The 24,764-nt window shown below is 42.5% G+C and overlaps 1 protein-coding gene across 2 annotated transcripts in view; it reads left to right on the top strand.

Moving 5' to 3' along the window:
- The window catches only part of BANP (BTG3 associated nuclear protein), a 173,448-nt gene that overhangs the window by 146,140 nt on the left and 2,544 nt on the right, over positions 1 to 24,764 (top strand). For both annotated transcript variants that reach the window (XM_068150802.1, XM_068150801.1), the window contains exon 12: positions 21,973 to 22,116. In XM_068150802.1, coding sequence (XP_068006903.1) covers positions 21,973 to 22,116 — 144 coding nt within the window. The remainder of the gene's footprint in view (positions 1 to 21,972; positions 22,117 to 24,764) is intronic.

Genomic DNA, 24,764 nt, shown 5'->3' with positions numbered 1-24,764 from the left:
CTGTTCTCAGCACTCTCTGATAAATGGTGCAGCTTCTTCTCCCTAACTGGCAGCAACAACACTTTGGGATTCTGAGTGCACAGAGGACCTTGAACTATTTGTGACAGATTTCCCCCTAAAATCCTGGATGGATTTGATTTCATTGTTACATTTCGGAGAAGTGAATCCTCCTTTATGTTACAAATGGAATTGTTTCAGGGCACTTTTAGTTGACAGAGTGAAGTGACTGGTGTATTTTAAATTACACACACACACATCTTGAGAAAAAGAAGTAAGAATCAAGGATTGAAAGTTTGGGAAGTGACAATTTTTTCCTTTTCTCTGTCAATTCAGAATTGCCCTGGCTTTGCTGCTTCAAGCTCTGGGCGGCAGGATCAGCGTGGCTATGGAGCAGGGATGCAAAACCTTCATCCCACATAGCCTCTGTCTCATTCCTTTAGTAGAATGACCATCCACGAGGGCAGGATGTGTGCCTTTGTGTTTCATTTATTACATGGGTTTCCAGTATTGTTTTTGGATGTGCGTACACCTTAAAAAATAGATTCTAGCTCAGGAGCATGTCCCTGTGCAGCAAATTTGAGCCTCCTTGTGAAAAACCTGTTTGTAATTAACTGAAGTCCAAAGGCTTTAGAAGTGCTTCCTAGATTCTTCGCATCCCTACAGATGGGTTAACCAAATGTTAGCAGAAATAGCCTGAGGTCAGCTGTTGGTGTCTTTTAATGCAGTAAGTTTTAATCTTCAGATCTCAACTAGAAATATTTGTTTCTTATTAGGTAGCTGCAGAATGTTTCATTCATCCAGCAGTTGCCTACAGCTGCATAGGAAACAAGTAAAGGAACTTAGAGGCATTTCGTTTCAGCTAAAATAAATACTTACTTTCAATATGTTTTTGTTAAAAACTATCCATGACAGCTTTGGAATATCTGCATCCTTGTTTTCTATTCGTTCTTTCACATCATTAATTTACCAACTAACGAGGAGGTTATAATCACAATACACCGACACGGAGCAATAAATCACTAAGCCTGGAAAAACACTTGGCAGGGTATCATTAGATACTAGGGGAGATAACATTGGATTCTATCCTGAAAAAAAACAAGAGGGGTAAGAACAGGAGACTGACCTGAAGGTTAAGCTTCAGGTCCCCAAAGGTCTCTGTTAAGCCAGTCTCTGTGTGCCCATTTTAAGTTAGCTGAAATTATTACATCTGGGTGAAACGGAGTTTGTGCTCCTTGACAGTGAACTGCACCTCAGTGCTTTGCAGGTGGAGTATGCAGTTTAGTGAAGTGTTAGATTTCACAGAATTATTTTGGTTGGAAGAGATCTTCTAAGGTCATTAAGTCCAACCATTATCTACCCACTCTGGTGCAAAACCATGTCCCTCAGCACCACATCTGTGCAAGGAATAATAAGTTGTTTTCTTCAGTCGTGAGGATAGAGGCAAAACCCAGTCCTGTAGCTGGGGACGTTGTGTAACACAGATGTATTTAATGCTTTGGGTTTATGTTGAAGATTCCCCCTGTTTATAGAGGCAAAAGTGACTTTTGTCTTTAAGTAGTTCTGGGAATGGGGTTTGGTGGTCTGTCTTTAAGAATATCTGGTCAAGGCTTTTATACTGAGCTCTCATTGTATTTGTTCAGCATTTATCACTGTCATGGCTGTCATTCTTGCCCAGCTTACCACAACATTCTTTACTTTGACCGATGGACTCTAGAAGAAAAGATGTTAATGCCATTTAGCTATCCCTTTAAATTGGAAGTGATATGTTGTACAGAGAAAAAGATCAGGTGGTTCCATTGTGTAACAAATCTTTCAGAGCCTTTGAGCATTCCTTCAGCTCAGTTTGTCCCACAGGAGTTCTTCCTCAAGTCCTTCCTCGGCAGCGTCTTTCCAAAAACACGCAGCTCATCTTGAGCCAGTTTCCAAAGTCTTGGCCACTTTGCTGAGAACATTCTGTATCTGGGCAGTTCCTATTTACCTGGGACCCCAGTGACCTAAGTCATCAAGTTACTTGATAATTATTTGCTCATTAGCCAGACATTCCCAAATCCTTAGGTTTCCCAGAGAAATTTTTGGTCCTATTGCCGCCCTGTGAATCAAAAAAGTAACATGCTCGATGACAAATAAAACCCCATAAATATTCCTCACTGGAAGATTTGGCTTGTTATGAAAATAGACAGAAAAAGGGACTGAAAGCAGAACTTTCAGGAAAATTTGTCCGATGCAGTTAGAGACCAATAGAAGCTGTGACCTGATAAAGATTTTTTTTGGCACCGTTTGCTTTTGTAACCTTTTGGAGTAAGGAAAAACTTGGAAATACGTGGAAAATTTGCAGCTAATTATTTATTTCTGCTTTTCAAGCCTCTGATAGTTTTTATCTCATAACATTTTAAAGGAAAAGCATCCTCCTTTTCCCTTTCTTTTTAAATCTACTTCATCATCGTGGTGTTAGAGCTGAGTTAGCTTTCCCTGTTGTCTGGTGTGCTTAGTAAATCAACTTTATGGAGGTTTTGTCACACTTTGATTTAGAAACAGTGGATGTTTTGCTTCTTGGTCTTTTCTGTCCCAGCCTGTGGCAGGTGTGCTCAGTACTTGTACAGCTTCTGTGTTATCCCAGGGATGATGGTGGTTTACAGCTTTAGGTATTTGTCTAGACATGAAATGCCGGGGGGAGATGGGTTGTGTGTGTGTCACGAGTGGAAAGGGGACAACAATAAACCTGCAGCCCTGCATCCACCCTGCTTTTCTGGACCTGGCTGTGCTGCTCAGTGGCCAAAATTCATGAGTACTTTAGCATAAAGCAGCTGCACCCAGAGAAAGATCCGAGGCCAGAAACACTGAGAGTATTGGATAAGCGTGAGAATTTTTTTGGTCTGTAAAGCTCCTCAGAGCTGTCTTTTTATTAGCATGTAATTTAACATGATTTGTGTTCCTAATATCACACAGACTGAATCCTCCATCACCCTTTGCCTTGTTAGGTCGGGTTCGTTACTTTGTTTTCCTTGGATGGAAACCTTCCCCCATTATCAACCACTGAACAAACATGTTTAGATGTAAGACTTGAGCATTGTTTGTCCTTCCCTTTCAATCTGAAATCTCATTTCCAGCCACAGTAAAAACAATAAAACTGATGCTTGCTGCCCCCCCCCCAGTGATAAATAGGATGTATTTTGAATTTTATCTGTCTATCTAAAATATTCCATAGAAGCTTTTGAAAGATCTCATTGCTTTTACTGCACAGCTGGCTCCCCCTCAAGTCCTTTAAACTGGATGAATAGACATTTTTGTTGTTTAGAGTAAGTACATTCACTTTCGTTGCCACTGATTGAGGAAAAGCTTTGCAGCTTGCATTTAGAGCTAAGTGTAATTACTTCAGTTATGACCCTTTCAGATTATTTCCCCATGCAAAACTTTTTCCCCTTGAAAAACTGTGAAAGTGTTTCATGAATCTGGCACGCCAAAACCAAACTGCAAGTCTACCTGATGCTAAATTACCCTGGAATCTAATGTTTCATCAACATAAGGGCTAGAAATTTTCTTAGCTATGAATTGAAATCTCAGTCCTGTCCAGTGTTCCCTGCATTTATCTTAACAGACATTTTATCCTGTTCTGTATAACTGTCTTAACAGCAGTGCTTGGCAGCGGGGAGTTTTGCTTTTATTTTTCTCAAGTGCTGTTAATATTCCAGCATAATTTTTATCTGGAAGGAGAAGCTGTTGAGAGTCAGATAGGTAGAGGTGCTTTGAACTTTGTGCTTTTCTCTCGTCATGTTTTGTGAACTTTCTCCTTCTCCTTGAGTTTTCACTCTCAGATTCAGTTAAGATGTGTGAGCACTTTTCCTGCACAGTATTCATAACCACTTTCAAGATTCATTCTTGTGCCACTGTTATCATTTTGTCCACATTGTTTTCACGTGCACCTTTATCCCTTTCAGTGCAGAGCTGTTTTGTTTGTGGTATCAAAGCAATTAGAAACTTTCTGTGTTAGTTAAACATGTCCAGAAATTTCAGAGAGGTTTTTCCAGCGTTAACTGAAGTGGTTTTAATTTAATCTTTGCCTTTGTGAAGATCAGCACTCATTTCTTGTCTGAAGGAATGTTTGTCAGTAGCAATGGTACTAAGCCCTCTAACATGACACAAAGGACTTCACAACCTCACAGGTAGATCTGTGCAGCACCACATCCTGCAGAAGCAAAAGGACATTGCTGCTCTGCGTCTGCAGGTAGCTGCTCTGTTCTTCCCCGTTAAAGCCCCTGGAAAGTCCAAAGGAACCATATAACATAACCATTTCCCTGTGCCCTAATGCCTTAGAAATTAATTTATGAATGTCAGCAACTGCAGCTATGGTTTATGTAATGAGATCTGGAGGGTTTAAAGACGTGCATTGGTCCGTACGGAGCTGGCTTGTGCTCTCAAAGGAGCTCTTTGTAAATAAAGCTGCACTAGGTCTAGGACTGGCCTGCGTGGGTCTCTGAAGGGACCACAGTAAATGTCACCAGTAATTTGGATCCAAATGACAGAACATTTTTTACAGCAGTGGAAATTAGCCCTGTAACAAATTTTGAACCAAGTGAAGAAATACCAAAGGTTGTCCAAGGTTCAAATTCAAGCGTTTCTATTGTAAATGTTACTGATGATTAGCCTTATCTCACCCAAAAAAAGTTGAGGTTTTTTCCCCCCTAGAATTGCCTCTTGACATTTTGCATCATCTTAATGCAATATTCAGCAAAAAAAAAAGCTCTGCTGTGAACCCAGCAATCCAGAACAATGCTGGTATTTGCCACCACTGTTCAGAAGACTCACAGGATTTCAGAAAGGGAGAAGAGTGGAAAAATCTGCACATCAGATGCAGCTCGAAGGGGCAAACCAGGAGCAGGTTTGTCTTGAAGTGACAAACACTCCAGCTGAAGCCACCATTCAGGTCAGGTCTACACCCCAGCAGAGGAGGGAAGCAAAGCCTTAGGTTGTTGAGCCCTGATATTAAAAATGTAGCAGTTGCAGGCAGAGGGGGTGCGAAGCTTGCACCTCTAAAACTACCGATGAGTCAGCCTGGAGTGTGAGCTGCACGCAGCAAATGTGCAGGCTCGAGCTGCTGCTCCTTCGCCGTGCAGAGCTCACGCACTTGAGGAGGGTGGGACAGGATTTCATAGTCTTCTTCATCTCATTGTTTCCATCTGCCTATCTGGACACTCAGGCAATGAAATTAACCCCCAATCAGTCATTTAGAGAATGTTATGGATGTTATTATTGTGAAAATGGCCAGAAATGTTCTTTTCTGTCTGTGTTGAAGATGAAGTTTTTCACGCAGTGCAGACTCTTCAGAAAACTTTTACCTGTTTGCTGCCTGCTAGATTCCATCTACCATTATTTAAGCTTTAAAATCAAAATATTAGTTATTATTGCTGTGTTTTGTAACCCTGGCTCATCATACTTATTTATCTCAAGCCCTGGGATGGATAATTACTGAGGAGTTTTAATCAATGTGGTTGAAAGGGAAAGAAATTTTTAAGTGAATCTTTTCTAGGGCTATTTCTCTACTTCTCTCCTCTGTGGCTTATTTCCTATACAGTGGATTTCTTTGTGCTTTGTGTGATCTAATTCCTAAGTGATATCTGAAGGAAAAAAAAAAAAGCCCAGTTTGCACATCGATGAGGAAATAAAAGCAAAGTATCAGCGGGAATACTTGGTCAGCTACAAATCTCCAACACCACCAGGGAGTCTGTTTTACTCCTTTTCTCTTTCTTGTGCTTTTATGTCCTCAAGTATGATTTGCTACCTCCTCCTCCTCCTCATTAAATCCCATTTCTCCCCCTCCTTCTTCCCCAAAAGCACCCATATGTGTGAAACTTGGACTTAGTGGAGATCATGAAATAACTTCCGTGCTGTGCGGTTTGGAGCCCTTGCACTGTGATTCCAGCAAGCTACGACCAGAGGTTTTTTCTAGAGGAAGATGTTGGTGCCAGGAAGAGAATAAATTGCTAGGAACACCTTGGTATTTGGAAAGAAATTATACATGTAAGAGGAACTATTTCTAGAATTCCCCTTATTAACTCTGAATTCAGAGTTAGTGGGCTGGAGAAATTCAGCACGAGGGGTTTGACTGGTTGATACGCTGGAGCAAGGTCACTCCGGGTGCCTGTCTTAACGATCTCGTTTTGCTGAAGTCAAATATGTTGATTTTCAAGGTGTGTGTGTGTGGGAGGGGGGGAGTAGCATGTTCTGTATTTGCTACGGAAAAAAAAAGTGCATTTTATACGCACATGTTATATGGAATCTTTATATTAATAGCATCTTGGCATTTTACACTCCCAAGGCAGTCTCAGAAACCATGTGAGGGCTGCAAATCTTTGTAACTGCTGTAATTTGTATCAGGACCAGATCTGATCAAGTCCAAATGTGGGGGTTGGTTTGTTTTTTTTTTTGGGGTTGTTGTTCTAAAATGCTGAATCCATTTTCAGCCTTTTTTTCATCTCGATAAGAACAACCAGCCACATAAAGTCAGTCTGTAGGATGTAAAGTTATTGTGTGACTAAAGATCTGGTAATCTAAATCAAAACAATTCACACATTAATGGGCTGGGAGAAGAAATAACTTTTACTGACACTTCTTTAAACTCCTTTAAGAATGTTTTAGGAATGGCTTTCAGACAGCTCACTGTGGTCCTTGCTTTGTATTTGCTTCTTAGCAGCCTTCACGATAACGTTCTCAGGTTGTCACTTTTCGTTGTCACGCAGCTTCAGATTTATCACAGAATCAGAATTGTTTCAGTTGGAAAAGACCTCTAAGATCATTGAGTCCAACCATTATGTTTTGGCCATCCAAGCTGCCAAAACAAGTTGATTTTTCTATATGAGAGTATTCTGTGGATTCAGCTTGTTTTACTCAGCAGTTTCCTCTGTGCACTCCAATAGTTTTAGTTCCTTGGGAATTAAAAGATTTTGGTACCAGACATTGGTACTTCCCACGGACTGGAAAGAAGGAAGTTTGGAGTTGATCAGGGAGAAGGTTGCCGGCAGCCTGGGGAACATTCCCGCAACACGCAAGCTTTAGCCACTTTGCTAATTCCTTGCTGATGTGGTGAGAAAACCACGGTTTAAATGTCTTTGCTTTAAAACCTTGCTTCTTGATTGTAAAAATAAGTGGTTTTAACCTTCTGAAAGCAAGATTCTGTGCTGCTGCAGTGAGCTTTCGTTGGACTTTGCAATCGTGCGGCCACACGCACGCACGGTGCCTGATTTGCGGGGGTGGGGGGGTCATTTGTTTTTTTTCTCTCCCTCCTCCTCCTCCTCCTCTTCCCCCTTCACTGAGACAAACTTTTCGGTATGTGGCTAGAACGTTAGTCAAGTTGAACTTAATGCATACAAGTATTACTGAAGAAAAATATGTGCTTCTAGCATTTATTTTCAGTTATATGCTGGTTTTACATTATCCCAGCTGGGTATTAAAGTGAGTTACAGAGCTGGCAGTATGTTGGGGAAAACCAGATGTGTACTCGAAGAAAACAATAGTTTTGGGTCCAGAGCTTTCATTGAAGTCTGCTTCAAATTGACACTCCATATTCCTCTCCCTTTTCTCACACACACAAAAAAACCCCAAACTACATATATATGTGTACATAAAATAAAATAAAATACATTGAAAGCTGTTCAAAAATGCGTTTCAGAAAAATCCAACTGCTGATTGGAAAGTTTCAGATGTATGCAAATGCTATCTGGATGCTGCAGCAGAAAGTAAAGACCTTTGGCTGGCCCAGAGGCTCAGCTGGTAGCAACATCTCCTGCCGTATGGGACACCCTGATTTAAGTTCAACCACAGGCCATTCATTGTCTGGAAGCTCCACATAGGTGAAACTTTCAACTCTGCAGCAAAGTAATAAAAGATTGGGAGACTGTGCTCCTGATGGAGGGTGCCTGAAATCACATCCCAAAGTAATCCAGTGCTGTGGATTTCACTGAACTAGAAACCGAACTCAAAGGAGCAGATAAACGACGGCGTGCGCGGATAAGCACACAAGCCCTTGGAGAGCCACCAAGGCTGGTGCTCCTGAAGGGTAAAACTGCCCTGACAGTAGACATATGGTTGAAGTTTAATTCACAGGGGAAAACAGGCACTCAACTACTGTGCCAATTGTTTTCCACCCCCAAAGCAAAGAGATGCAAGTGATTTATAGCAGACTAGGCTGTACATTGTTACCTAATGTCTTTAGAATGACTCGGTAGAATCTTTAGGGCCATGCAGGAAGGGGACAAACAATCACTCCTTGCTCTTCTGTGTTCAGAAGTGAAACAGCAGGGGTTTGGTTATCTCCTGTCATATCAGTCTCTCTGCAAATCCTTTCCCCTGCAGAACTTCATGCCGTGGGCTGATACAAGCAAGTGAAAAATATATTTTGAGAGCTGCTACCAGGAAAAAAAAAATGAAATGAACTGATTTTCCTGGTGTTCTCAATGTGGAATGTAACTGGCAATTCACATTCTTAGAGAAGTTGGATAATTGTTAAATGTCAGGTTACTGGCTTCAGCTTGAGAAAAATAAATGAAGGAGGAAATTAATGCAGTAAGCAGGAATTCGTTTGCAAAATTGTGGAAGTATCATCTGCAGGACCATAAAATGTAGAACATGACTTAGTCAAACAAGCTGCCACGGACAGAATCCCAGCAGGCTGGGCTGGAAGGGACCGCTGGTGATCACCTAGTCCAACCTCCCTGCTAAAGTGGGGTCACCCGCAGCAGCTTGCCCAGGGTCACAACATCTAGGCAAGTTTTGAAAGTCTCCAGAGAAGGAGCCTCAACAACCTCTCTGGGCAGCCTGCTCCAGGGTTCCAGCACCCTCACAGGGAAGAAAGTTTTTCCTTCTTGCTTGGGATTCATTTCGATTTAGTGATGTTAAATTAGCAAAAGCACATTTGCATCATTGCAGTGGCTGGTGTGAAGGAAGCACCAATTCCCCCCAGCTCTTTTCCAGGGTATTACAAACACTAAATGCCTTGATTAGAGGGAAATCACTTGTGAAATTCCATTATTGAGCAGGCTTCTGATGGAGAAGCTAGGCAGAAATGGTATGGCTTTGTATGGAGAGATACATGTGTGCATAGATAGATAGGTAGGTAGGTAGGTAGGTAGATAGATAGATAGATAGATAGATAGATAGATAGATAGATAGATAGACACACTACACACATGTGTGTAACTGATGTTTTACCTGTGAGTGTTGATGGAAATCAAAGGAAGGTCATCTGTGTTAGACTTAACATTATTAAAGTTGGTCAAATTCACACCTTAAACACCGGGTTCAGTTTTGAGCCCCTCACTACAAGGATGCTGAGCTATTAGAATAGGTCCAAAGGACAATGAAGTTGGCAAGCATCTGGAGCACAAATCTTATGAAGAGCAGCTGAAGGAACTGGGGTTGTTCAGCTTGGAAAGAAGGAGGCTGAAGGGAGACCTTTGGACTCTCTACACCTCCCTGAAAAGAGGCTGGAGCTACGTGGGGTTGGTCTCTTCTCCCAGGAAACAAGTAATAAGGAATTGCCTCAAGTTGTGCCAGGAGAGGCTTAGGCTGGAGATGAGGAACAATTTCTTTCCCATGAGGGTTGTCAAGGCCTGGACCAGGCTGCCCATGGTAGTGATGGAGTCCCCATCCATGGAGGAGTTTCACAACTGTGTTGATCTGGTGCTGAGGATGATGATTTAGTGGTGACCTGGCAGTGCTGGGTTAATGGTTGGACTTGATCCTGTGAGACTTCTCACCTTACTAATTCCCCGATAAAGATGATGGGTTTTAAAATGACAGTGGATATGTGTAAGAAAGAAAGTGATCACTTTTCTGAATTTCTGTTGTTTGAGAGCTATTGTCTAAAAATGTTTGTGACATGCAGCATGAGATACCCAGAGGTGGAACATGATATGGAGCTTCTCATCAGCGTTACATCTGCTTCTAGTTTTGGTCGTCGCTGGAGCACAGAGAGCAGCTTACAGTGGTGCTGTCTTTTTCAATGCAAATTATTTACATGAAGTAGATAAAACTTCTATGCTTTTGGATTCTTTTTACATGAACTTTGCTGGGAGACAGAAGCCAAGTTTAGAGATGTAGTTGGGCATTTTAATTCTCTTCCTACTGATATCCTGTAACCTTTTGTTTGGGTATTGGAGAAGTCCAGGTGTTCTTGTCATATGGTTTTCATTCTCCACCCAGCCATTTCAGATGTTTATTGCATATAGTCTAAATTCTGGAGTGCACATTCCCCTTACAAATGTGTGTCCTCCCCCATAGTATGACTGGAACTCCTTGTCTTTGTGTGTCTTGCAGCTGTCTGTTCTTCCTATCTATCCTGATATCTGGGTGGAAGAGCAAAACCATGGGACAAGACACCCTCAATCCAAAAAGGATATTGAGTGTTGGAGAATGTCCAGAAATGGGCAACAAAGCTGGTAAAGGGTCTGGAGAACAGATCTTGTGAGGAACAGCTGAGGGAACTGGGCTTGTTCAGCCTGCAGCAAAGGAGGTTGAAGCTAGGTGGGGGTCCATCCAAGGAACAAATAATAGAACAAGAGGAAATGGTCCTAAGTGGTGCCAGGGGAAGGTTAGGTTGGACATGAGGAACAATTTCTTCCCTTTGAGGGTTGTCAGGGCTGCTCAGGTAGAGGCGATAGTGGAATCATCATCTCTGATGAGGTTTAAAAGACAGAGAAATGTGGGGTGAGGGGACATGGCTTACACCAGACTTAGTAAAGTTAGAGAATGGTTGGATTTCATGATCTGAAAAGGTCTTTTACTACCAAAACAATTCTGTGGTTTGAAATTCTGGATTCCTTTTTCGTCTGTGCAGATCAGAGAGCATCTTCCTTAGGTGTTTGGCTTGTAAAAGGGAAAAACCCCAGAGCAGTCAAATCTATTCTTCAACTTCTGTCAGGTTTTCACTCTTTCCTGTCCTTTGCCTTGCATTGTGTCTGCGGCGTTCTCTTTTTGTGTGTGTGTGCAAATTTCAGTAAGAAACTCATTAATGTAATTCAGGTAATCCTCAGGAGAGCTGATTTCTAATTTAAGTAATTTTTAATTGACAAGTGCTGGCTTATAACTTTCCTCAAGCTCTGATTTATAGCTCAGGCACGGTTACAGCTCACTCCTCACCGCGGCTGTTCCTACCATTCTTCTTCTGCTGTTCCCTTGGCTCCATTGTGTACTTCTGATACTGATTGATATCAGTTGAGCCTGTTCCTTCTGATACTGATTGACATAAACCGAGCCCATTACATCATGTCATAATTAAACTGCAAGAGGTATGTATTAATTTTCTTTTCCCTGGGACTCTTTCCTGCACATTGCAATGCTAGAACTTCTCTGTCCCTCTGAGCATAACAAGCTCATGGCATTGTCGCATATGGGATGTTTTTCCCATCCATATTTCTCCAGCCTAATCAGCTCCCGCAGAGTACAGTAGGAACAATGTTTTGTAACCCAGGCAACAAAAGCCAAACTTTCAGATGTTATTTTGCTTGCATTAAAAAAAAAACCAAGCCTAAAACCAACCCCTGCCAGTTATGATGCAAACATTTGCAGTAACACCCCTGCTCCCCCTCCCCCCCAAAATGTATCTTCTTTCTGGAATCAAAGTAAACTCACTGTTCTGAGGGGAAACTGATAAATTGGTTTAGACCTTTGTAAGCAAAATACCAGATGTGTGTGATTCTGGTAGATCCTCGATGATCTGCTCTTTACTGTTTGTATGTGGCATATTTACTGCTAGCTTCATTGGGGGAGATGAACCCTTTCAGCAGCCCTGAGAATCCGAATCCAACTTTCTAGTTATTTATGAAATGACTGAATGCTATTTCTGCTGAAATTGCCTGAAGACTTTAGCAGAATTTCATAGTAAATACTGAAAGCACTTCAGCATCTCTCTGTAACTTTTGCTTTAAGCATAACTAATCCCAAAAGGAATTTGAGACTGGAGGATGGGGACCAGCATGGTGACTTTTAAAGCCATGTTTACATTTTTGAGACTAGCAGGGACTCATCACATCAAAATGTAAAGGAAGACAACCCCTTAGGACTGAATTATCCCCTCCCTTTCCAACCTAACCTAACCTCTCCTGGCTAGGTTATGTCACAACACAAAATTTCCCACCAGGCAGATGCTGTGTGAATCACCATGTTTTTTATTGTTCACTGGAAGAGCTTTTATCAGTGCGGGTCAGTCAGAGGAGTCTGGGTCACTTGTGTCTGACTTGTTTCTTGAGCTTTTGCACTCGGCAGCTCCAGCTTAGTAAGATTTCTTTGACGCTGTAGTATTTGTCACTGAATTATCCAGCCATTTCTTAATAGCACTCAGTTGTGCGTTGAATAAAACCCAAAAAAAACATTCTGCTGGGAAAAAAAAACCCACTGAAGCCAAAGGCTTCTTGAGCCTTGCTCAAAATAGTGAACTATCAGAGAGGTTTGATAGTCTGCTCTTGATAAATCTTCCTTTTGGAAGTCATTCCATCCATTTTACCGTATTTACTGCTCACGTGAAGCTGTTCCATCACAAAACGTTGCCATTGCATAGGTTTGGATTGTATTTACTGTTCTTGCAGTGATTTAGCTCGCAAGATTTTGCAAGCTGTAACAATGTGGAAGGCTGAGCTGAGCTGAAATGATTAGTTATGGGTTTGTGCCGGTTTTGTGTGTCTTCCTTTCCTGCCTAAAGGCGATTGGGATGTATGAAAGAATTAGGGATGGGTTGATTACCTGGCAGTCCCATCTCCACGTGTGTGCATGATGTAAAGCATTGGCTCACCAGATGAGATAGAGAGGAGTCTGATTATCTTAGAGCCTTGCCTTCAGAGGAGGTGGGCAGGAAATACTCAGAGTACCTAATTTATCACAGAATCACAGAATGGTAGGCGTTGGAAGGGTCCTCTGCAAATCATCTAGTCCAACACCCCTGTGCCTACATCAATTTGCACAGGAACGTGTCCAGGTGGGGTTTGAAAGTCTCCACAACCTCTCTGGGCAGCCTGCTCCCCTGCTCTGTCACCCTCCAAGTAAAAAAGTCAGTGGAGCTCTGGAAGCTGCAGGTAGATCAGGAATGTTTAAAGGTCCCTTCCAATCCAAAGCACTCTGTGATTCCATGATCAAACCACCTCTTGTGGAACAGCTGAAATGAAACTGTAGGCTGTGGTTTGGGAAGCGCAACCTCGGAAAAAAGAGTTAACAACAAAGTTGTTTGGAGATGTTTCCCATGGTGGGCGCTTTCCTAAGGGTATCTCCACACAAGAGATGAGTCAGAGGTATGATTCCCTTACCAGCCTCCTACTTCCAAACAGCCTCTTTAATTGGATACAGTGGATTTAGATGAGGTAACCCCTCTTTCCAAAACCAAGTCATTTTTACTGAAATTACATCTGCTCTTCTTCTGCCAATTAATTGTAATTAAGTTGTGCACATCTGCTAGTTTAAAGTGTATTTGCAGTGGAAGTCTGAGCTTTGTTTTGGTATATTTTACGTCATTTTATAGGGGTTGAGCCTATGTCTTGACTTGAACTCTAAGGAAGGAAACCACTTGGCTTCCGTGGGATGTGACCACAAAGTGTGTCGAGGCAGTAACTCTGCTTTGTCCCCCATTGATGCTGGCAGATACATCAGTGTTCATCTACCTGTGACACTGAGTTAAAACAAAACACTGCTGATGTAAATGTGGGCTGCTTTCACATAGGATTCCATATGATCTCATTGTGTTCAGACCACATGGCACAAACCTTGATTGCAGCTTTTCTTAGTAATTAACTCTCCATCCCTCTCAGCCAGCGTAACACTGCACGGAGTAAGTTTTAGTTACACTGATCCCCCTTTTGTGTTCAACTGCTTCTCAAAGGAGCCATTCAGGGACCTCCAACTTGCCGTGAGACAGTTTGCTTGTGGACCCAGTAAAGTGTGAGCTACTTGGAACAAGTACACCTTTGTCTTTAGGTGTTCACTGCCATTGAGGCAGGATGCACTTAACCTGGAGAGAGATGTGAAACCTGGAGAGATGGAAAAACCCTCACGAGTTTTTAGAATGACAGGATTGTTAAGGAGTCACCATCCCTGGAGGTGTTAAAAAATGGTGTAGACATGGACACCTTGGGATATGGTTTAGTGGGCATGATGAAGTTGGGTTGATGGCTGAACGTGGTGATCTTGGAGGCCTTTCACAGCCTTAATGATTCTATGATTCCTGAGCAGAGCTGTGCTGTGGTACACGCTCAGAGTAGAAGCAGATGAGATGGTTTATTATTTGTTATGCAAGGAAATAATACTGCTGATAAAAATGTACTCTGGAGTTATTCGTTTTTCCACACTTGGTAGAGCTGAAATCAGGTTCACTTTTCATGCCTCTTAGTTTGGGGAATTTAAAGGAGGTGCTCCGGGTTATATGGCTCTGCAGGGGTGTTAGTTAATGAAGTTTTGACAGATTTAAGGTCACTTTTTGCATGGTTCAATTCAGCACACTTAGAACTGCACATCAGGGAGCGTTGCTCCCTCTACAAACTGCCCATATATTAGACTTGCATGTAAGCTGAATTTATTGTTCTATTGGCACATTTTATGCAGGAAATAAATAGCAAATTTGGGTGCAGGTTGTGTGTTGGAGTAAGGAATGACTGCCTGTGAAGCTTTACGAACGGGATTGTTCACTTCAGAGTGGCAGCCTGATCGTTAAGAGCAGGGGATCCTTTTTATATAGTTTCTAGTTACTAGATAAAAATTACTTTTATGTTAAAGGAAACACACTGGGATGTTAATGGGCATGTAGTATCTTAACCTTACCAAGGCTCTCAGAGTGTAATTTTCTGCAGAACCCTTATCATACTACATCTCAATATTTGAGGGCAGCGAAGTGGAGCAGTTTGATTTTAAGTGGTGGAAGGTGCCACATGATCTGGGGACTCTGACTTTGCTAGTCACTTCCATTACTACTGGGTCTCACAGAATTCTGCTTCCCCTCCCTCTGTATGTAGAATCATTAAGGTTCAAAAAGACACAAGATTATTGAGTCCAATGGTTGACCTAACACCACCATGGCCATTAAACCATGTCCCAAAGTGCCATGTCTTCATGTTTTCTGAATGCCTCAAGGGATGACTGCATCACCTCCCCGGGCAGCCTCTTCCAATGCCTGAAAACTCTTTCAGCATAGAAATTTTTCCTAATACCCAACCTAAGCCTCCACTGGTGCAACTTCAGGCCATTTTATCTTGTCCTATCACTTGACACTAGAGAGAAAAGACCAACTTTCACCTGGCTCCAACCTCCTTTCAGGGAGTTGTAAAGAGCCAGAAGGTCTCCCCTCAGCCTCCTCTGCTGCAGTCTGAACAACTCCAGTTCCCTGAGTTGCCCCTCACAAGGGTCATGCTCTAGAAGCTTTACCAGCCTCATTGCCCTTCTCTGGACCTGTTCAGCCTGCCAATTTTCTTCTTGCAGTGAGGGGCCCGAAAGTGAACCCAGTATTTGAGGTGCAGTCTCACCAGTGCCTAATGCAGGGTTTAGTCACTTCCCAGGTCCTGCATGGCCCAGTCTGTAACCTGGTATCTTGCGCAAGTGGAGAGAGAACATTGTAGCTGAATCTTTGGCATCAGTTGTCTGAGCACAGACATTGAAGAGTGTGCTTTTAATTTGGTAAATATGCCCAGCTTGGAGGAAGTGTTTTGAGGTAATTAGTGAAGATTTAAAACATGTTAGCATACTTCATGTGAAGCAACGGGTTGGGTTGGTCAGCTTGACTGGCAGTTAAACGATTTGGGGTTTATTTCCACATCCTGATCTGCTCAGTGCCTCGATGGCTGTAGCCCTGTAGTAAATGACTGAAGCCAACATTTAATTTATACAGAATTTAGTTGCTATATTGCAGAAAGCAATCTTCAGCCTTCCAAGTTGTATTTTTCTGGTGTTTTCCCACAAATATTGTGGACTAAAGCTGTTCAGTATTTTAATCAAAGATAGGAAAGAAAAGGGATAATTAGTGATATGTAACTGGCAGTGTAATTAAATGCTAAGTAATGAAAATAACAGCTTGTTTTATGCTCTGACCTAGATTACTTGATGTGATTAACTCAACCTGCCTTCTAATAAAGCTAGATGTAAAATAATGTATTGCTCTAAGAAACAAATATTCCAGAACTAGTTTTTTTATACTAGTGAACCTTTACTCCTCTGCCTGATAGGATAGAATCCTGTCTCTCACCACCCAAACCTGTTCCTGCATAAGACACAGATGATGGGGCAGTGTGTTAGATCCTCCAAGCTGTTCTGTCAATGGAAGTGGGTGAAATGAAGATGGGGTGGCCTCTAAGATCTTCATAGAAAGAGTGATTGGTCATTGGAATGTGCTGCCCAGGGAGGTGGTGGAGTCCCCATCACTGGAGGTGTTTAGGAAGAGACTGGATGGGGTGCTTGGTGCCATGGTTTAGTTGATTAGATGGTGTTGGGTGATAGGTTGGACTAAGTGATCTCAAAGGTCTCTTCCAACCTGGTCTGGTCCATTCCATTCCATTCCATTCCATTCCATTCCATCCCATCCCATCCCATTCTGAAAGAGATGTTCTGCTTCAAAAGGCAGCCATGGTTTTCAAGGGAACTGCTTTGTGCAAGGGTCTTTAATGTATGCCATTTAAGACAAACTAGGTAATGGTCAGCCCTTTGTGACAGTAAACCAGAAGAATCCATTGGTTTGTGAAAACTGGTGGCTGGATATGGAACACGTTATTGGAGCACACAACACAGCTTGAAGGGGTTCTTCTCATGTGGTGGTGTTGGTAATAGTGAAATGATAGAACAAGTTCAACTTTAAGAACTCAGTGTCTGTAGTGACTTAGGGAAAAATGTGACTGGTAGGAATTTTGCTGTTTTCCTTTAGTGTCATCATAGTAATTTGAAATCAGGCAGAAGGCAGCCATAAAAATGCACCTTAAAAGGAAGAGTGGCCCTCATATTTTGGAGGTTTCTGCTTAAAATGAGGCTTGCCAAGAACTGATCTAAAGGTCAGGTTACATCTTCCATGTGCTTCCTCGCACCTCTGTATGCTTCCCATCACTAGTTAATGAGAGAGGAAAGCTGCAGATGCTCTCTGCAGCACTGTGGACCATCTGTTTTCCTTATCTCTTTGGAAGAGGAACTTTCAGTCTTATTGCTGTTAGTATTTCAAAAAGTTTGGAAGATAAAACTTTAAGTCCTTAAAACTGTCTTGTGAGTCTGTCAAAATACTTGTTGTTCAGTTTCTAAGTAGAGCACAGGAAGTGTGCAGCAGTGTGTGGTGATCCCTGGTCCATACTGTCAGCTCTGAAGGATTGCAGGTTGAATGTGAGCGTGTTTCTCCAGAAAGATAACACATCATCAGGGTATGTCAGTTCTTTCTTCATATACATAGGGGATAGATAAATACAGCACAAGGGTTAGAGTGATTTTCCATCAATACTGCTTCATCTTAGCATGAAGAACACTTAGGTCAGTCTGTCCTTTGCTGCTGCTCTTTTTTGTTGTGTTAATACTTCAGTTTTATTGGAACTGGGCTGTGAAATCAGCAAGCTAACTTTGCATCAGCCACCATCACATGGGAGCTTTTAAAAAACACTTGACCTCAGTTAAACAGAGCTGCTGGCTTGAAGAGAGCAGGATGTGAGCTACATCATAGAAGCACAGGATCACTGAGGTTGGAAAAGACCTCTAAGATCAAGTCCAATCATCAACCCAACACTGCTGTGGCCACTAAACTATATCCTAAAGTGCCATGTCTACACATTTTTTGACCTCACAGTGGTGACTGCCCTGTTGCCCTGGGCAGTCTGTTCCAATCCCTGGCTACTTCTTCAGTAAAGAATTCTTTCCTAATGTCCAACCTGAACTTCCTCTGGTGCACTGGGGATTTCCTCTCATCCTGTCACTAGTTACTTGGGATAAGGGACCAACACCCACCTCACTCCAACCTCCTTTCAGTGAGTTGTAGAGAGCCAGAAGGTTTCCCCTCAGCCTTCTTTTCTCCAGACTAAACAACCTCAGCTCCCTCAGATTGTCCTCACAAGACCTTCTCTTCAGACCCTTCACCAGCTTTGTTGGCTTTCTATTCATGTTACTGAGTTTCCTTTATACTTTAGTGGCCTCCATACTGGGCTTGTTTCTCAGTGCTGTGTCTTGCTCTACTTCATCAAGTGCTGGCATGTATTGTACCAGGAATCATCAAAACTCAGTATCACAGTATGACTTAAGTTTGGAAGAGACCTCGAGGATCATTGAGTCCAACCTATCAACACAGACCTCATGACTAGACCATGGCTCCAAGTGCCACATCCAATCTTCTCTTGAACTCACAACCATACTGACCCTTTGGGGCCCACACTGTCCTTTTGTCAGTGTTTTGGCCACAGCACCTCACTGCAATCTTGCCTTTCTCCTATGCACAACTCTTCTTCTGCACAACCTTGGCTGGAATGGTTCCTTGCTGGATCTTCAGATGTGCACCTTCTGTACACAACCACTTTTGGTTACTCAAACCCTAGGGGTTTTTTGTAAAGAAACTTTCCTCTTTTCTTACATTCCTGCAGTAGAAATGGGAAGAAATGATGGGAAAAAGATACCAAAATCCCAGTTTGCCTTGTCTTTGAGCTTTTTATAGGTAGGCAAACACATGTGCTTGCCTAGATTAATAAAAAGGCTCACACCAACAGCAGCAAGAATGTGATTTTAGAAAGCTTGGTGTGGCAAGGACCAGACTAAGGCTGGGCTTTGGTTTGCTTTGGTGAACAGACTTCAGCTGTGCCCACACAATTACTTGTTCCTGAAGGTTTGAGGTCTAGAGAAATATGTTAAGTTACAGGCTTCATAATTGTCAGTGATAAGTAAAATCAGTAGAGGACTTGATGGGAGCTGAACGGTGGTTGGAAACTCTGCTGAAGTAACTTTGGAGGAAAGCGAAGGAAATCTTACTACATTTTAATCTTTAAAAAAACTTTATTTCCTGCCCTGGCAGTTGAATGCTAAATGGGAACTATTAGTTATGAGCTAAAATAACCTTTAAATGGAAAGGGAGGGAGCTGTTTTTCATTATTAATACTAATTTTATTATTATTTTGCTTTGTATGCAAATATCTCACTGAAGAAGGGACAAAAAATAGAAGCTCAGGATATTCAGGCTCGGTAGCTTGCACGTCTCAAGTCATTGAGACTTTGAAGAGATAATAATAAGAGGGGAAAAAAGTGGATAAAAGAGGGAAAAATTCCCACTTAAAAAGCAAATATGCAGGTCAGTGGAATGACACTGCTGCAAGCATCCGTGCTCCTGCTCCAGGTCTGATCAGGAATCCTGGATTTGTGTTCATGTTGCTGGAAGAAGGACAGAGATGGTCCATATGGGCACAATATGCATTGAGTGGGTAAGAGTCTGTGCCTCAGCTTGTTCTATCACATCTGTCAGCTCTTCCACCTCTGTGAGATCTTGCAGAGCTTCAAGGCAAATGAATGTTTGGTCAGAGAGGCTGTGGTTCTGTACTCACAAGCAATGCCCGGAGTTCACACTTACTTTCAACATCTGCACAAAATCATTTCCTTTCCAGTATTTCTGGGACTATTTAAAATCAATACTGATAGAAATGCATTGATATTTCTGTCTGAAAGTGTTAGGTGATTAGAATAGTGAGAGAAGAGGCTCTTTAATCCTTACTTTTTGATTTAGGCAAGCTGTCTTCATCAGGGTCACCATGCAGAGTGGTCTATCTTTGAGGCAATAAGGTTTAGCACAAAACTGCGCTGGGTCACAAAATGGTCTCGAGAGCACTGGTAGCTTTCAAGCACTCTCCAAGCCCTAGATCTGGAAATGATGGTTAAATATCTTACAAACATTTCCCAAAGTGTTCTGTTTCTTCTTAGAAACCTTTTTTTTCCCTACCCATGGCTGTAACGGCAAGCTGAAAGAACAGAAGGAATTTTTAGGATCATTTTCACCCTTAACCTGAACTCTCAGTAGCCAGAGTTAACTTGAGCAACACCCCACACTGGACACTTCCATGCTTTTGTGCCTAAGTGACGGGGAAGGGTGACTTCAAACTGCTTGTTCTCTGTGTTGAAAGCATAAATTAATCCATTTTGTTAGAAGTGGAGTTTATTATTTTACAGTTTAACCATATTCTGTTACCTGTGTTGAAGCAGTGAGGCAGGATGTTAGAGAAGCCCAGTGGAATTGGGAAGAGAAGTTCATTTTCAGAGAGGATTGTTTATTTTTGTGGTACATTCCCTCTGTTTTAAGGTCAAGGGCAGGTAAGAATGACAAAGTTAAAATGCTGGTTTGGAAGTTAAGTGAGCAGCCAAAGAAAATCCCTATATTTGCTCCTGCCCCGTTTGTGGAAGGCTCTGTTCTCCAGCTCCTCCACAAAGTCCATGTTATGTAAAGCCATTGATCCCTTTATGTATTCATTTTTTGCAGCCTTGCTGTAGTTTCATAGAAAACTTGTGAAAGGAACAGAGCAAAGCTAGCAGGTGAAGCTGATTGAAGTTACAGGGCTGAAGTTAAATCCTGTTTTTATCTGGGGAAGCGTGGACATACTGATGAGATGCTGTTCTTGAATCCACTTTGTGCATTCTGTTCTTCTAACTCTTGTGCTCTTACTCTGTTTGTTTGTGTCTGTCTGTCTTTCTAGCAGCATGTGTTTTTGAGATAATTTCTTCCTCTGAGACCTTTCTCCTCTGTTAGAGGAAATGGGGATATCTGGTTTTATAAGGCACCGTGGAAGAAAAAGGGGTTGCAACTGCAAATCCAAGGGCTGTAACCAAACTTGCCACTTTAGTTGGGCTTGTTCAGTTACCCACAGATGTTCTGAAGTTTGTAGTTCAGAAATAAATGAGACAAATTCCACTGAAAACCTGCAGATAATGGATAGGACAGACTGTGATGTGGTTTGGACATCATTCCAGAACAAGTCCCATAGGATGAGCGAGTTTTGCTTACCCCTGTAAAACCAGAACTGTAGCATCCTCTTGCAGTTTGATGCTGACTGTATCTCAGAACACCCAAGATCCCTATAAAACCCTGACAACACCCATGAAAGTCAGTTATGGAGGTCACCTTTTGCCTCCCACACTCCCTGGAGAACTTCTGGTCTACCCACTCCTGCATGGCCACCCACCTGCAGATCAGCTGCAAAATCAGACTTAGTTAAGAAAACCCCTTTGTTAAGAATGTTATTTCTGTTCTTTGTTCTCTTTCCTTCCTTTGAAAGATGTCTTTTGTTCGCTGGGGTTTCAGCTATCATCAGTTAAGAATACATCACTTGCAGCATATAGAAATTAAAACTGCATTATGTGTAGTTGAAGAATTAAGAAATGAAACTGGGGACTGCTTGTTTGCACACCTCTATTTCACTATCATTTGTGTTTTAAGTAGCAAATTAGAATTAGACTCAGCACAACAGTATTTTTAAGCAAGCGCTTTTAGACGGATCAGCTGGGGTTTCTTTGAAGCCTATAAGGGACTTATTCTTCACCAGTCAAATGCAGATGTGTTTAGAGAAGGCATTAATTAGCAGATGTTCTTAATTCTACACCTTAATTTACACCAGGGATATAAACATCACTGTAATAAAGTGTCAGAAATTGAGTGCCTGTGGCTGTGAGGAGGAGCGTGTTGGATCTGCGTCTGTGTCACAGTGGAAGTGTGATCGTGGTGTGCCATTGACATTATCCCACCCTCGTGTAACCTGCTCAGTCTGTCCCCATTAGCCTTTGCAATAATCAGTAACAGAATTGTGAATCCCATCAGGCAAAACATGATGAGCATTTCATCTGGGAATCCTTCCAGATGTGTACCAAGTCCTCTCAGAAACCCGCAAGATTTAAGGCAACTGTTACCGATAGGGGAGTTTTCTTCTGTTTCTTTTTAATGCTCTTCAGTTTTGCATCTGGTTTAAGTTAGGTGGTTGCTAATCCATTTCTGATTGGGGTTGTTTTCTCCCATCTCTTGCTCTGCAGGTGCTGCAGGGAGCTCAGCTGATCGCTGTCGCGTCTGCGGAGCCTGCGGCGGGGGGCATTGACGGATCCCCACTCCAAGGGAGCGATATCCAAGTCCAGTATGTGCAGCTGACCCCAGTGACAGACCACTCTGCCACTAATCAAGTATGTGTACATTGTTGTCACTTGAATGTGCTTGACTTGATTGAAACGTCTGTCAGATGAACTGTACATCTATCCACAAGCACTGCAAGCTCAGTGAGTTCATGATCCTCATGATGGAACAGACCTCAAAGATCATCAAGTCCAACCTGTCACCCAACACCTCATGACTACTAGACCATGGCATCAAGTGCCAGGTCCAATCCCCTCTTGAACACCTCCAGGGATGGTGATTCCACCACTTCCCTGGGCAGCACATTCCAACAGCTAACAACTCTCTGTGCAGAACTTTCTCCTCACCTTGAGTCTAAACTTGGTGCAGCCTGAGACTGTGTCCTCTTGTTCTGGTGCTGGTTGCCTGGGAGAAGAGACCAGCCCCCTCCTGGCTACAACCTCCCTTCAGGTAGTTGTAGAGAGCAATGAGATCTCCCCTGAGCCTCCTCTTCTCCAGGCTAAGCAACCCCAGCTCCCTCAGCCTCTCCTCATAGGGCTTGTGCTCGAGGCCTCTCCCCAGCCTTGTTGCCCTTCTCTGGACACGTTCAAGGATCAAAATGTCCTTCTTAAACTGAGGGGCCCAGAACTGGGCACTCAAGGTGTGGCCTAAGCAGTGCTGAGTACAGGGGCACAAAGACTTCCCTGCTCCTGCTGGCCACACTGTTTTTGATGCAGGCCAGGATGCCATTGGCCTTCTTGGCCACCTGGGCATGCTGCAATAGTTTGTAGTAAGAACCACAGTCTTGGTAAAGGTATTTGTCTTTGGCTGTTCCTGCTGCCATGTTCTTGCTCAGTGCCTCTAGAGAAGAGTTATTTTGGTCATTATTGTTTTTCTGCATCCTTGAAGGCTGAGAGCCATGTTAAAGGACAGGGCAAAAACTTGCTTGCAAGCTATCCAAAAAGTATTTTTCAGACTGTGTTATCTCTTAAAAATTTATTCCCTTTCTGCTAGATTTTTCTCTGCACTAAACCTTCTCAGTATTTTATCTATTGTCACCTGTGATAGTACAGAGGACAACAAGGGATCTTGTCTTATTTCTTACAATACAGTACTGTTCTCCAGTACTGCTGGTCCCATGCAGTTAATAAAGTATGTAGGCAGCAGGTCATGAGAGGTGTTTCTTGTGCTGCTGTCCTCACTGTAGGCCTTGGAAATTCTCACATTTACCTCCTACAGACCTTCTCCTGGGCCTGGTTGTCATGCCTGTCCCCCCTTCTCAGCTAGCACCTCTGGGTTCTGGACCTCTGTTATAAACAGCAGCATCCATTTCCCACACGACTGGCAGCTACTGGAGGAGTTATTTTTCTCTTCAGGGACACTTTGCACCCTGTTAGGTTTTTAATATTGTGGTTAACTACAGAGGTTTATACAAAGCTAAAGGGAAGCAGAAAAGGAATGTGAAATAAGAAGAGCATGAAAGTAACAAAAAAGGACAAGACTAAAAATAAGTTTGCCATAAATATTTCCTCAGTTTACGCAAACTAAAATCATAGAACCATAGAATGCATTGGGTTGGAAGGGACCTTTCAAGGTCATCTAGTCCAACTGCCCTGCAGTCAGCAGGGATATCTGCAGCTAGAGCAGGTGCTCAGAGCCCCATCAAGCCTGACCTGGAGTGGTTCCAGGTATAGGGCATCTACCACCTCCCTGGACAACCTGTTCCAGTGTTCCACCACCCTCACAGTAAAAAACTTCTTTCTAATGTCCACTCTAAATCTACCCTGCTCTAATCCTATCCCTGCAAGCCCTGAAATGAATCTCTCACTTCAGCAATAAACCATGCCTGTAAACACAAACTGGTAACAAATAAACTGGTTTCACTGGCATAACATTTCAAGTGCATGTATGGAGAGGGGCACAGATTGAAATCACAGAGCGAGCGGAGGGCTCACAAATGGCTTTCTGAAAATCCTTCTTTCTACCAAGTGCACAAAAATGTTTGCTCCCAAATGGACACTGTCATGCCTAGGCCGAGTTTCTAAAATTCACCTCTGTGTGCAAATAAAAGCAGCACTTCATGCTGTACTCCACGGGGCTGCAGCTGAACATGCTACATTTGGAAGTGTTTAGGAGGAGGCTGGATGAGGCACTTGGTGCCATGGTTGAGTTGATCAGATGGTGTTGGGTGATAGGTTGGACTCGATGATCTCAAAGGTCTTTTCCAACCTGGTTAATTCTCTTCTCTTCTCTTCGCTTCTCTTCGCTTCTCTTCGCTTCTCTTCTCTTCTCTTCTCTTCTCTTCTCTTCTCTTCTCTTCTCTTCTCTTCTCTTCTCTTCTCTTCTCTTCTCTTCTCTTCTCTTCTCTTCTCTTCTCTTCTCTTCTCTTCTCTTCTCTTCTCTTCTCTTCTCTTCTCTTCTCTTCTCTTCTCTTCTCTTCTCTTCTCTTCTCTTCTCTTCTCTTCTCTTCAACATTTGGGGGAGCTAGGTTTAGTTTCATGGGTCAATAGCAGCTTGGAGAGTCTAGAAACACAAAATGTGATATGATGACAAAAATGATTTGGGTCAATTCTGTGTTCAAATTCATGTGCTGATAGTAAATTTTATTAGACTTGGATAAAAACATCATTCCATATCTAAAGGGTTCTAATCCTTTTGGGCAGTCTTCTGCTTCTGGCCTGGATGCTGGATGAATGTTCAGTACTGCAATTGTCACTAT

This window comes from Melanerpes formicivorus, unplaced genomic scaffold, assembly GCF_026170545.1.
Source record: "Melanerpes formicivorus ecotype bairdi unplaced genomic scaffold, bMelFor1.0.p_v2 SCAF_20, whole genome shotgun sequence".
Taxonomy (NCBI): Eukaryota; Metazoa; Chordata; class Aves; order Piciformes; family Picidae; genus Melanerpes; species Melanerpes formicivorus.
The sequence above is the reverse complement of the archived record's forward strand: the minus strand, read 5'-3'. Positions and strand labels throughout refer to the sequence as shown.